This window comes from Zingiber officinale, chromosome 3A (genome assembly GCF_018446385.1).
Source record: "Zingiber officinale cultivar Zhangliang chromosome 3A, Zo_v1.1, whole genome shotgun sequence".
In the NCBI taxonomy this organism is placed as follows: Eukaryota; Viridiplantae; Streptophyta; class Magnoliopsida; order Zingiberales; family Zingiberaceae; genus Zingiber; species Zingiber officinale.
Window position 1 is genome coordinate 27,643,923 of NC_055990.1, and position 13,927 is coordinate 27,657,849.

The following is a 13,927-nucleotide window of genomic DNA, read 5'->3' on the forward strand; positions in this document are numbered from 1 at the left end:
TACGGGCACAGGTAGGTTTTGAAATTAAAGGCGCACAATTTGTATTTATTCTTTCCACTAATTATCTTTTATTTTTTCCATTTACTTCAGCGTCGGAGTAGTTATGTCGGAGTACCCTGACCTACTTGCTGATAATACCTTTCTCCCTTCTTCTTTGTGAGCTTGTAGGTGTCCTTTGCTTCGAGGTTTTCTTCCATCCGGTCAACTTTGAAGTCCGTTCATCGGTGTTCTAGTTTTCATCGATTTACGATCACCATTGAAGAACCTTTTGGCAAGATGTCGAGCTTCGGGAGGAAGCGGAAGATCTTGACGGCCTCCTTGGGGATGCTTGCGCGGCCGTAACCGTCGATGAAGGTGGCGGCGAACATGTCCTCGTCTGGCCGGAGGCGATCGGGCATGTCGTCGAGGAGGATGCAGAGAGCGTGGTTGAGCATGGAGTTGTGGACGAGGGACCGGACGGAGATCTGGAGCCGAGTAGTCCATGGTCGGCGAGCCATCATGTGGCAGATGATCTCGTGGAGCTCGATCTATTTGCTGCCTTGTCGTCGCTTTTTTGCTCGCCGACGACTACCCGCGACCGTGATCCTCAACTTTCCAAGACTTCCTCAGCCATTTGGACCCAAAAACTTACCCGTACTATGATTCAACATTGAAAAGGGGCCCAGAGGGAGACTGCCACATCCATTGTTGATGAACTGCACCTTCTAAATCACGATTTGAGTCACCATTCCTCCAAGCTCAGTGCTAGTCGGCAAGGTCGTGACTCAGGCCGGGATTTAAGTGGTGCTCTTCGCCGTAACCTTTTGGCGTTCGTGATCTCTTTAATAATATTTCTCGTGTCTTACTTTTCATTTTTAATAATTACTTTATCCTTTTATTTATCTTGGCGCTGCCGATCGTCTCTTTCTCCTCCCTTCGGAGCTCGAATCGATCGATTCCTTTCGAACATTGTAGTTCTGATAGGGATTCCTCTCGAGATTGTTCCCTCTCTGCCAGAATTGGATCTCTTGTCTGTGTTCGGTGACAGATCTCGGTCGTCGGAGTTTCGAATCGCACGATTTCGAGGCGGCAGCGGCCGCGAGTGATGAGGTGGTGTGATTCCTCCGAGCTGACGCCTTAGATCTTGCTCGGGTTCGGCTGATCTCAGGGTTGGTGGCGGGGCAGATGTTCGTGAGCCGGCCGACGGTGCACCCCGTGGAGGCACCGCCCCTCACGGATGCGGCTGAGAACCCGCTCAGGGTGAGGATGAAGGACGTACAGGGGATGCCGGGGACGCACGGAGGTCTGGCGCTTCGTCTCCTCCAGTTCGCGTTTGCGGTCGCGGCTCTCGGCGTCATGGTCTCCACCAACGATTTCCCATCTGTAACTGCCTTCTGGTAACTATAGGCCTGATGTTTATCTGTGGAAAACTTATTATCTCCCCATTTTAACTACTTATGTTGCACATTATTCGTTTCTTACTGTAAAAAATGGTTCCTTTTAACAACTTTCTGTAACAGGCAGTGTTTCCTTTCCTACTCTTGGATTTGTAGACTATTTGGTAAGCTAAATATTTTCTATACAAGAATGGTTTTGAAATTAAGGTACAGTTGCCAAACTGTATCGAACAGGGCGCTCGTTTTCATATTGAGTATTGACCTTGACACTGCCATGGTTATTTTTGAAGATATGCACAAAGAATATTAGTTTTTTGAAAGATGGAGCTTAAACTTGAGCATGATTTATGATGGGAGCTCCTTTTCTTGGAGAAATGTGTAAGAATTAAATGTAGCAAACTGGGAACTCCTAATGATTATTTGCATCTTCTGAATTGTCCTTGCTGATTAGGCCTTCTTGCAGTGTCAATTAGATTTCTTTAGCTTAAATTTAGTAATCACCGTATGTGCTAAGTCCAGCTGAGTATTGCTTGGATGTAGTTAGAACCGTTCAGTATCATACATGACAAAGGAATCAGGGGAAATAAGGAAAGAAATTTGTGCAAATTATGGGTGGGAACGTGGAGTTTCAAAAGATAATAGACTTGAGAACAACAGATTTTTTTTTTTTTTGGGTAATCCAGATATTTAACACTTCGAACCTACTAATTTGAGAGGTGAACGGCTTGGTCTCACGAAAGTTTCTCACATCAGGGTAAATCGGGAAGTGCTCGTGGAAGCCCATCCAAGCGGCTAACTTTCTTAGGTTTGTTGTCCCACCAGATGAAAATCCCTTGCGCTAGATGTCTGGTTAATCACTTGGAGTGCCTAACCGCTACACGGTAGTCCTGGAGGACGGTTGTGAATTGTGATTCATATTATTAGTTAATTGGAATGATTTTAATAGGTTCAACTTGTGGGTAGGAGATGACTCTGTGAGTGACGACAATTATGGCAAGCAGTGTGGTCCTGTGCACTGCCTTTATAGTTAAGTCCTTTTAGACATCCATATCCCTGCTGAGATTTTGATCCATGGCTGATGCTTAAAATTTTTATCTTCTGAAACACTTAAAGGTTTGTGAATTTGCATCTCTTTATCAGTTTCTCAGAAGAAATATCTGCACATCATAAGTGTAGCCCATCAGGCAGGGTTTCTGAAACAGTTTAAGGTTGTATAATTCAAGTTCTTATTATCGAGCTTAATAATGTCATACCTTATTGGCTGAGTTTGTGAGATTGTAGGGTTTGTTGTCCCTCAGTTGTTTGCAAATTATCACCTAAATTCTTCTTAATGAGCATCCTTTGTCTGAAATATGAGTGACAATACCAGTACAAGATGAAGTAATCTTTTTTTTATTATTCTGTCATGCAGCTATCTGGTTGCAGTGACCATCTTACAGAGCCTTTGGAGCATCTCTTTGGCCGTGCTTGACTTATATGCTATTCTTGTTAAACGCTCCTTGCAGAACCCTAAAGCTCTCTGTTTCTTTACTATCGGTGATGGGGTAAGACAATTTGTAAGAGACATGCTCAATAAGAGTTGACTGCATTCATTTTTTTTAAAGTTTTAGTGGCCCTTTCCATGCACATAGTTTGATTACTTATGCTACTATGCTTCCTCTACCAGTAGATTTGTATGTAAAAATGTATTGTCTCGACAGTGTGGTTGTAAGTTCGGAATCTTTTTTTCCAACGTAATCAATCATTTATCCCAAACATAATCATCAGGCTTGATTTTCCTTCTTATTATGACCTTTGGCTAACATTTTGATTTCTTTCTATAGATCACATCTACACTGACATTTGCTGCAGCTTGTGCATCTGCCGGCATTACAGTCCTGATCGGTAATGATCTAAACCTATGCTCACAGAACCACTGCACGAGCTTTGAGACTGCCACAGCCATGGCCTTCATCAGTTGGTTTGCAGTCTCTCCATCATTCCTCTTGAACTTTTGGTCGTTGGCATCTAGATGAAGAATAAGAATGCAACCTTCCTGTGTGATTTCTTGCGTCTTAAGTCTCTTTTTCTGTTTATAGTATGATGCCACACTGATAGAACAGATCAAATATATGAGTTTAGTGTACTCTCGAAGGGTTGCTTCATGGACGTTTGCATTTTTGCGTCTCGGCCGTGTACCTGAGTGTGGTTTTTGAACTTGGTCATATATTTAAGGTCATGTTGCCTGTCTGCACTTGCTTAATCGATGATGATTCTTTTTCGATATTGCTATCTATGTTAGAGTAACACTTCCAAATGGTGAATGTAGATTTCCTTTTAGTTTTGGGCACGGAATGTGTTATGTTTTTTTAAGTTGGAACGAAACTTGTTCTGTGAGGTTTTGAACCATGTGAACCCTGAAGAGTTTTGATCAAGACAGGAAACTTTGGACAGATTTCTCAATGACAATGAGCATGAACAACATTTTCCTCTGCCCATGGTTGAAGATTCACACACAATAACCTTTCTCATTCACTCATAATATACTAGTACACTAATTTATTTTCCAACAAGGAAATTCTGTCGACTGATGTCTGAGATTCTGATAAATTACAAAGAAGAAAAAAGAAAAATCCTTATGTCTTAAGATAGTAAAGCTGTTAGAAGCCTACTCTTCGGCTGGGGGGTCGACCCAGCGGCCATTGTCCTTGATGAGCTGAATTAGAGCGTCAGTCGCATACTCCATTTCGATACCTCTCTTCAGCACAGTCTGAAGCAACATAACCATGATGTTGGATTCAGCAAAACATATTTCACAAAGGTACTGATGATAATTCTAAGAATTCTGTAGGAAAATGCTTCAAGAAATTACCTTCCCGACGTAAAGATCAATCTTTCCCGGCGCACCACCAACATAGCCAAAATCTGCATCAGCCATTTCTCCGGGTCCATTCACTATACAGCCCATGATTGCAATCTGCAAGAGTGTTGAGGTGAGTGTTAGTTCATAAGAAAAAACAAAATGTAGCATGATTGCTCAAGCAAAGTTACTGAATTTACCGAAACACCGGGGAGATGCGAAGTCTTTGTTCTAATCTCAGCACTTATATCTTGGAGATCGAAGAGTGTCCGTCCGCAAGATGGGCAAGAGACATACTCCTGCAATGTAGTTGCACACAGATGAGCAAAGACAAGAAATAGGAAGCCATTGGATTAATGAGAGATTTGTGTATCAATCACTCACAGTTTTTGTGTTGCGCATTCTGCAACCTTGAAGTAAGTTGAAGGATGTATTCCGCAGAAATTCAAAGTCCTGCTCGGGTGCCTCGAGTAGGATACCGTCTCCGAGGCCATCGACTAAAAGAGAACCAGCATTGCTCCCAGCAGTGATCACCAGATCATCTCTGTCAATTTCAGGACCAGAAATGAGAATGAAAATAACATTTTTCAGCAGTAATCACAATTGTACCTGTGGATCTCTTTAGGAAATTGGATATGGTGGATGACAGGGAAGTTAAGAGAACTTTCTTCTAGATACTCAAACAATCTGAAAAAGAATAAAGAAAGAGCACAATCGATGAGAGTTTCTGTATTGTTATGTTTGAATGCATCACAATGACAGTCACTATGATCGTTTACCTCCTTGCAGCATGAACTCTGCTGAGCTTTTCTTCACTCAATGGAAGATCATGCAGCAACATGGTGATATCGTCGACGTTCTTGAGGACGTCTAGTTCCTCAGAAGGTTCATCCCCGCGAACATTTACAGCTAATCGGGTGCCTGAAAACAAGCACTTTAAATCAGTACAGCCCTAAAAAGAAAGAAGCAAAATAGAGTCGGTTGATAAAATTTTTATGTCACCTTTTGGCAAAAGCTTGTGAGCGCCGGTTGAAAGTTCATTGAGGTTAACAAGCACAATCGCATTCGGGAGTGGTTTTGCGAGCTGTTCGGATAATGGAACTATAACACCCATGCTTATATCGATCAACCTTTTGAGAGCTAACCTCTGATCAAAGATAACAAACACAATCAGTTTTTTTTTTAAAAAAAAAACAAACTGTAACTTTTAATGTTCTACATCTCAAGTAGAAAAGAACAAATAGGTGATAGCTTACCGATTCATCGTCTTCCAAAGGAGGAAGTTCTCTCAGAAGAATAGAGTCAACTGTTGCCAGATCCTGAAAGTTTCTAAAGGTTCAGAAAGGTACTAACAGGAAATCTGGACTAGTCTAATTTCGAGGGTAGAAATTTGAGAAATACAAACCTTGAAAGGCATTCCAACCACAAGCTTGGCTGCAAGAGACTTGTAAAGAAGTTCTGGTGTCTGACAGAACAAAATTGCAACATCTTATAAAGCGAAAAGTGGGTGCAAATGAAACAAACAATCGAGATGATGATGAATGAAGCTACTGAGCATTAAATCTGAACAACAATCGAAACTGGTTGATAGATCTAGACCTTAAATCAGCTTGAGCAAATGTCTACAAAATGATTTCTTTATTTCTTGAACAATGAAATTCACTTTCTAACCAAATAACATCCACTACCTACCTTGAGCATGTCCAAGGACACTGGCATGAGGACAGAACCATCGCGGTGAAGAACACCTCGGTAATCCACTTCTTCACCCTACAAAAGAAGTGGCAAAAGTTAGAAATTTTCTATAGATGATGCAAAGGAAAGTAAAACAAACAAAAATCTAACCTCTTTCTGCACTGGAAGTTGACCAGTTCTACGCTGGAAGTCCCAATATCGTCTATGTTTGTCCTCAAATGGTACCTAAATAGTTGTGTTTAGAGATACAAATTAGGTTATAAAGGCAAAAAGTAATTGATAATATATATAGTCCTTGCTGCAGCAGTTAGCATTTAATCAAGGATTGGCAGAAAATGACAAGATTGAAAGAGCCTTACTGTTCCTTTCTGGAGATTGGAAGCTTGCATGCCAAGGTTAGCCAACCGCTTACAAGGATCGATCTCTTTCTCTGGTGGTTCAGTCAGAGACACCCTGATCGTATCGCCCAAACCATCCTGTTGAGCAGCATTATACATGTAATACATCGAGTTCAACAATCGAAAAAAATGTGTTTGAAACTCGCAAGTATTGTTCCGTCGCTTACAAATATCAATAAAGGATTCAGTACAGCTCTATAAAGAATATATCTAAGATTCAATGAGCTGCAAGTCTGGACATTTAGGTGACTGAAAGGTGCATAGATTTTGCTTACTATATTTAGTAGATCCTTTAAGTTTGCATGATAGTTTAAATGGTCATACAGCTTTGATCAGACAATGTATCAAACATACTATTGAATCATGAAACATGTTTCAAACATGAATTGCTAGGTGTGTGTTGTTAAAGATATCACATAGAGTGAGTATCATACATGAATTGGAAAAAACAATGGTGGAAAAAACATATTCAAAGAGTACAAACCTGAAGAAGGGTCCCAATACCAATTGCAGATTTCATCCTTCCATCTTCTCCCTCTCCAGCTTCAGTAACTCCTAAGTGCAGAGGATAATCCCAACCTAGTGCATACATCTCAGCAACAAGCAAACGATAGGCTTGAACCATGATGACTGGGTTGCTTGCTTTCATCGAGAAGACAAAGTTATGAAAGTCTAGCTTCCGGCATATCCTTGCAAATTCAAAGGCAGATTCAACCTGTTGCAGGAACAGCAAACCTTTCAGCATTGATTCTCATCTGAAACAAATTCAAGGTGTAGCCTATGAACAGTACAGACCATTCCTCTAGGAGAATCTCCATAGTAGCTCATAATTCGATCGGAAAGACTTCCGTGATTGGTCCCGATTCGGATTGCCCTTCCATACTTCTTGCATTTCTCAACCAAAGGAGTGAAGACCTGAACACGAAGATGAACGATCATAAGATCAAAAGGAATAGAGAAAAATATAGATATTCATCATCGGTACCTTTTCAATATGTTCAAGCTCTTTCTGATACTCATCATCACTATACTCTAACTGCTCAAATTGGGCTCTCCTATCAGCTGCAAGGAAATGTTCCAGCTTCATTGGTTAGACTAAACAAGTAGCTTCATACTCTGAATGAAAAATTGTAGAATGCCTGACCGAAATTTCCAGGGTTGACACGGATCTTGTCAAAACATTCAGCTACTCTCATTGCAATTGCAGGTGCAAAATGAATGTCAGCCACAAGAGGGATATTGTAACTGCTCATTTGCAAAGAGAAAAATTATGCTGGTGTGAGAAAGTTTTCAATTGAGTAAAGTTGTCAAATAAATTGCAAGACCTACTTTTTCTGAACAAGTGTGTTCTTGATTTCAAAACATGAATCAGCTTCTCGCTTCCCTTGGACTGTTATCCTGACCAAGTCTGCTCCTTTATCGGCAATTCTCATAACCTGCCAAATCCCAACATTGTTAAATTTCTGCCTTACTGCAGAAAGAATCACTTGGGAACCAAAAGTCACAAGGTATTGAATCAATCTTCAATTTTAACAGTTTGTTGATAAGTTTATCCTAAAATTTTTAAGGCATTTCTTGGTATCAATTACAAGAATAAAGTTATCTAAGCATACCTCCTCAACAGTCTTGTTGACATCCTTGGTGTCTGAAGTGGTCATAGTCTGAACTCGTATCGGATGCTCGCTACCAAGGGCCACATTCCCTACCATCACAGTCCGAGTCTTTCGCCTCACGGTCTTGTGTACAGATTCACAATACTTCTGCCTGGGAACTATGGAAGCAGAAAAGAGTTATAAGGATATAGGTTTTCTATTCATACTTCCATTGATCATTATCTTACTTGCTTAACGACCTCAATTGATGACTGACAATTTTAAGTATCTACAGTTCGTAACTCAATTGAAGATAGAATTCACGTATCAAATTACAAGAGTTTTGGACAATTTCACAGGATGAAAGAGCAGGAATCATATTGTTGTACCTAGGAGAGGACTTCCTTCTGAAGCAGGCTCCAGTTCCACAATCTCAGAGCCAGATTTGGAAGAGTTTCTGATCACAGATGCAATTCTTCTCTGAGACTTCATTCTTTGTTGCTCAGGAGCACAAGCGATCTTCGCAAAATCGACGTTCTTCACAAAGCCGAAGCTGCGGTCGCTGGTCCGCAGACCAGCCATACCAGTCATCGATGAAGGAACTGTTCCAGTTGCCATGGTACCCTACCCTGCTCCTGCCTTACCAAACCTGTGAAAAGAATGAATTGCTTGTTAAGATCAAGAAAGAATAGCAACTGCAGAAGAAGGTGGCCAAAAACAACACCGAACTATATGTGACGACAGGAAGATCAAAACACAAGGATCAGATGGCGCTTCTCACCCTCGTTTTCCTTCTCCTCCTCTGCGCACTTAGAGTTAGAGTTTGGCCCTTGCGTTCTTCGCATTTTTTTATACCCAAACTAAACGCCGTAGGAATTCTGGCATGAAGGGATTGAATTGGGATACTTGGCGTTGACCGAAGACAAGCCCAACATGGTCAAATCACAGGTCAAATTACGCTTGAAGCTTTTATACGCAGCCTGGTTACGAGATTACATCTCAAGACAAGACTTGTGATTAATTATATGAGCACGCAATGGTTGACTCGCACCAAAAGTTGGATCTTTTGATCTGCAACAGGCAGCGTGGTTTATCCGGCAATGTAAATAAATAAATTGAATCACGACACCAAATAGAGTATTGAATCTATTGGTAGGTGAGACATTCAAATCTTAGTGGAACATCTTATAATGTAAATAAAGGCAACACAATGTAGTAGGACTATATATAAGAGTTCGACAAGATTACACCCAATTAAAACAGTAAATGTGGATTCATCCATCCATTGCATTGATTGCATCTCAGTCGATACAAAACTGGAGGCGCAGCCCACGTCCGACCGATCTACCTTCCCCGGAGCAGCGCCTTCTCGGCGGTGTCGACCTCTTCCAAGATGCGGGCCTTGCGCTTGGCGGGGATGGGCGCCGTGGGGCCGAAGCTGATGTAGTGGCCGGAGACGGCGTTAAGGGCGGAGTATATGTCCCTGAACGACGCCCGCCCCAGCAGCGCCTTCTCCCGCCGGTACTTCGCCACCCACGTGTTCGACGCCTCCCGCAGCTCCGACACCGCCGTCGCCACGTTCGGGTCCTGCTTGTCCATGTTGATCGTGCTCCGCAGCTTGTTAATCATCTCCGTCGTCTCCTTCACGTATTCCTCGTCGTCTGACGCCAGGGCCGGCGCCGGAGGGAGGACCAGCAGCGCTGACGTCGGAGAGAGGATCGCCGCCGCGAGGAGTTCCCGGCGGCAGAGTATGGCCGCTCGGGCGCAGCACGGAGCCGCATTGGCGGTGGCGAAAGAGGACGGAGCGGCCGCGGGTCGAGCGGAGAGAGATGTGAGCGACGGCGATGGCTTCGAGGTCGGCGGCGTCAAGAAAGGAGAAGAAGAAGCCATGGTGGTTTAACTTTTGCGCCAATAATAAATCAAGAACAAGGGAAGAAGAAGGCGGAGGGAATTCGGAGAAGATAAGGGAAGAGATAAGGAAGACGGTTTAAACGTGACACGTTGGCACATCTCCTTATCCATATTTCCTAAGATCCTGTTTACTCCAGGGGACGGATTGGGGGAACAAAGAGAAAAGGGGAAGGAGAGAAACGCACATGGACACCGTTCCTTCTCTCCACCATGAGTCTTCTTTCTAGTGGAAGTAACAACATCAAACTGGCGTCTACTTCATGACACCACTCCTTTAGGCATTGGTTCATCCAGAAATATTAACTAATGTCAATAACTACATAGCATGAGTGTACATGGAGGAAGGTACACTTAATCATCCTCAAAGTATTTCTCTTCGGCATCGTAATTAGCTTCCTTGAACCAATGGTCGTCCAGCCTCTCGTCATTGTCTATCATGGAGTAATCGAGATAAGCGGAGTCTTCTCCGGCCAGGAACTTCTGCTGCATTTTGAGTGTGAACTGATCCAGTTGATCTTGCATCTCTTCTGCAGACAGTGTTTGCTCAAAGGGGCATCCAACTGTCGATGAAGAAGGGCCATAGGAGGAATTATGGTTAACCGTCTGCACATAGAAATGCATGGATCAATTCAAGAACATCATGGAAATGTAGATAAAAATAAACAAAAGAAAGGCACGACGATAAACAGACAGGAAAACAAAAATAAGTTCCTACAAGAAAGCTAGATCAAAGAAATACAAATTGAAAATTGTTGTTCATTGAAATCTATAATCTTGACCTGCGAATTGATTAAGTTGAACCTCCCAAAATAACCCAGACTTGGCTCTTCTATTGTGGTTATCCATGAAACATTCAATCAGGCCTTCATCTAACTCTTGATATTAGTAGAGATTATTGATTATACTTTGACCTCAATGGTATTTGTTTTCTCTATGATCTAGACTTGGCTTTAACCGATTACGATATCACTGGATGTACTCAAATCGTAGCCTAACTAGTAATTTTACCATGGATTTCTGTACAATACTCATTTGCTTGGATTAACTTGCATAAGACTATGTGCTTGGTTCCAATTTTTGATATCTCATGACCTAATTTAAGAATCTTCTGATTAAAAAAAGTGCTAATTGCATCCTTGATTTATAAGTGGGATTGCGGTGGACTTTAGTTTAATTTTGACCAAGACTTATCCTTTTAAGATCAATGTGGTCAATTTGAGTTGATTATAAAAATTGTAATCTCAGTCAGACTCCTTATCTTGACCATGATTGTTTATTTGATCTAAATTACTTGTTCAACCTAGATTTCGTCAATCACACCTATTCGAATAGATGTTTCATGACAATACCTTGAACTTGAATGTAATTATTTGATTGGTATTTGATCCTAACAATGAAGTATAAAGAATATGATTACCATGGTAAATCCATGACTTAACTAAATTTGTGATGTTAAGCTTGCATGACCATGTGATAAGAAATTGTATGAATCATGGTTGGTACTAGTATGCTGCCTTATTTTTAATACATGCATAAAAATTCATGTCAACAGTAAACCATTTACATCTAGTTTTGGTAAGGAACCATATAGAGAATCAGACAACAAACAACTCAAAAGGCCTCTGATTTTCTAACAATTCAAGAAATCCACCAGATTCTGTGTTGTTCTTGAGCTGCGCTTGGTGACAAAATCATTATGTTGTAACTTGTATGACCTAATCAAGATCTAAGCTAGAACCTAATCAAAATCCAAAGCATACCACATGAAAGTCAAAATCACTAAGAATATCATCATCATTATCTGATTTAGTCCCATGGCAATATAAATATTTTCTCTCTGTTGAACTTTATACAAGACTATATTACTAAAAGTATTCAAATCAATTAAACTCTTAAATCTTTGATAAAATTAGCTCGCCTTTGAACATATATATGCATCTCAACCACCTTTCTCTCATTTTATTTATTGATGTTAAGCTCAATTGCTCTAAAAAATATTAGTTTATTTTAACCTTTCTAGTAATATTCCTCATACATCTCAGTATTCTCATCTTTGCTACCTTTATTTTCTTGGTATATGCTACTTTCTAACATCTGAACACAATCAACTATAAAGTATGATTGATCATATGACAGTATTATGAAGTAGTTCTTTTAAACTAGGGGTGCACAGTGGTCACGCACAAGTCCAAAAGCTTCACTCCATTTCAACCATCCATGGACTTCACTATCATATTGAATTAGTATAGGTCCGGCAAAATCAATTGTGCTCAAACTTCTGTCTTATATACAGTTTAGGTGGTTTTAACTTGAACCTCCTGCTCAAGCTTGTTTACAAAATATCTCTCAAGGAGTTACAACTGTAACACTAAATATTCAAGATAAAATTATCAAGACAACTTTAATATGAAACTATCTGAGATTTGAAAGATATTTGATCTTATATAACAAAATTGAGGTCTATGGTGCCATGCTTATTCTTCCCTGTCAACCAATCTGTGTTTTTTTTTCTCTTACAACTACAATGACAACAAATAAGCAATGAATCCCAACTATATGGGGAGAAAATCAACAAATACCCAAGAGATAACTCCGTTAAAGTGTGACTGGTCATACCTTTGGTGAAGTCGATTTGTGTTTGCCGTCCTCAAGCTCTCCAAATCTCTTTTCCACCTCAACCATATCATGTTCGCCATCATCAACATTTTTCTGTTCAGAAAATTATTTAGCAAAATTAGCACACGTGATCAACAATATGAACGCCATATGAAGACCAGCCCCCTGTTCTTCAACACAAAGTTATACCTTCGAAGAATTTGATTTACTTTCACATTCCTCGAATGCTACGTCCTTATGTTCTTGTGTAACCATATCATCAGCATCATCCATATCTTCTTCTTCTTCTTCTTCTTCTTCCTCCTCCTCCTCCTCCTCCTCTTCTTCCTCTTCTTCTTCCTCAGATACTTCTTCCTCTTTTCCTCCACCGCCAACCCATTCCTTCTCGTCAACCCCTAATCTCTGCTGCTCCCCTCTGATCTTCTCCACCAGCATAGCTTCCTCACATCGCCTCATCAACGTCTCAGACCAGCGCTCACCAGGCCTGGAGAGGCTCCTCCCAGCAGGGTCCTGAAACTTGCCCAAGTACTCGTGGTGAAGATAAGGTTCCCGCTCCCTCATCGCATCCTCGGAGAAGTACTCCCCACCCTTGATCAGCCGTTCCATGTAGGCCCTCCGGCGGTTCTTGACCGCTACCGACTTCGCCCGTGCGTCCTCCGCAGAGGGGCTCCGACGGCGACGGAGGCGGTCGAGGTGCCACTCCACCTCGTAATCCTGCTTCAACTTGTCGAACTCGAGGATCTCATCGGGCGTGAGCTCGGCGCCGTACCGCTCTGAAAGGGCGAAAACTAGGGTTACGGATCGCCAGCACAAATATGCGGAAGGAATAGGCGGGCCATGTGATGATTAACATACCGAGGAAGATAGAGGCATCGCGAGAGAGGAGGTCGAGGAGGGAGGACTTGCGTTGAGCCGGATCGGGGGTCTCCCGGTGCATGGCGCCAGGGAAGTAGAGGCCGTCGAGGGAAGCGAGGCGCTCGGAGATGCCTTCCATGGCCGAGCGCTCCATGGCGGTATAGTTTACCCGGCGATGTGGTCCCTGCCTATGTAGCAGTCCGAGTCGGCGACGGTGCCCGGCGTTGGAGAAACGGCGGCCGTTTGATGCTCTTATAGTCGTCCGGTAGGCGCCGTCACTTGGCACCCTTTTCTAGAGACGATGGGTTGGACTGGACCGGATCGGGCCTCCAAAATGGTTCGGAGCCGATATAGAACGGGCCCCACATCCGGCCCGTTCAATAAAATAAATCCCAATCCAACCATCTGATGCCACTCAAAAATACCATTTTTTATGGCCACAAAAAATGATTCATACACAGTTAGTATTTTTTAAATTAATAATTTATAAAAATAGAAAATTATATATATTTCTGATGAGGATTTATTTGAGTTTTAAAAATTATATCGTGAAATATTGCATTTTGTAAAGAACAACTGGCGATTGGTGGTCGATTTGAATTTCGTATCTTGAAGATGCGTGTTTGGTGTCTGCAATAAAGCAGG

The 13,927-nt window shown here is 41.8% G+C and overlaps 4 protein-coding genes across 4 annotated transcripts; 1 reads left to right on the plus strand and 3 right to left on the minus strand.

Annotated features, from left to right (window-relative positions):
* Positions 1-209: 209 nt before the first annotated feature.
* On the plus strand, positions 210-3,641 carry LOC122051566 (CASP-like protein 5A1). Its single transcript, XM_042612758.1, has 3 exons — positions 210-1,376; positions 2,788-2,920; positions 3,200-3,641. Exons 1-3 carry the CDS (start codon positions 1,165-1,167, stop codon positions 3,389-3,391), a joined length of 537 nt encoding a protein of 178 aa, XP_042468692.1. The 5' UTR covers positions 210-1,164; the 3' UTR covers positions 3,392-3,641.
* Positions 3,642-3,754: 113 nt separating this feature from the next.
* On the minus strand, positions 3,755-8,840 carry LOC122051563 (4-hydroxy-3-methylbut-2-en-1-yl diphosphate synthase (ferredoxin), chloroplastic-like). Its single transcript, XM_042612754.1, has 20 exons — positions 8,682-8,840; positions 8,290-8,549; positions 7,922-8,079; positions 7,638-7,744; positions 7,453-7,553; positions 7,294-7,370; positions 7,104-7,223; positions 6,793-7,023; positions 6,270-6,386; positions 6,061-6,135; positions 5,908-5,985; positions 5,621-5,680; positions 5,472-5,534; positions 5,218-5,362; positions 4,995-5,136; positions 4,825-4,902; positions 4,600-4,759; positions 4,416-4,514; positions 4,228-4,332; positions 3,755-4,125 (listed from the first exon to the last, which is right to left on the minus strand). Exons 2-20 carry the CDS (start codon positions 8,516-8,518, stop codon positions 4,024-4,026), a joined length of 2,247 nt encoding a protein of 748 aa, XP_042468688.1. The 5' UTR covers positions 8,519-8,549; positions 8,682-8,840; the 3' UTR covers positions 3,755-4,023.
* Positions 8,841-9,035: 195 nt separating this feature from the next.
* Positions 9,036-9,865, minus strand: LOC122051565 (photosystem II repair protein PSB27-H1, chloroplastic-like). The gene has a single exon (XM_042612757.1). The coding sequence runs from the start codon at positions 9,788-9,790 to the stop codon at positions 9,245-9,247; it is 546 nt and encodes a 181-aa protein (XP_042468691.1). The 5' UTR covers positions 9,791-9,865; the 3' UTR covers positions 9,036-9,244.
* A 219-nt stretch (positions 9,866-10,084) lies between these two features.
* LOC122051564 (cilia- and flagella-associated protein 251-like) lies at positions 10,085-13,558 on the minus strand. The gene is made up of 4 exons (XM_042612755.1): positions 13,283-13,558; positions 12,617-13,200; positions 12,428-12,520; positions 10,085-10,414 (listed from the first exon to the last, which is right to left on the minus strand). The coding sequence occupies exons 1-4, from the start codon at positions 13,434-13,436 to the stop codon at positions 10,163-10,165; spliced, it is 1,083 nt and encodes a 360-aa protein (XP_042468689.1). The 5' UTR covers positions 13,437-13,558; the 3' UTR covers positions 10,085-10,162.
* Between the last annotated feature and the right edge of the window lie 369 nt (positions 13,559-13,927).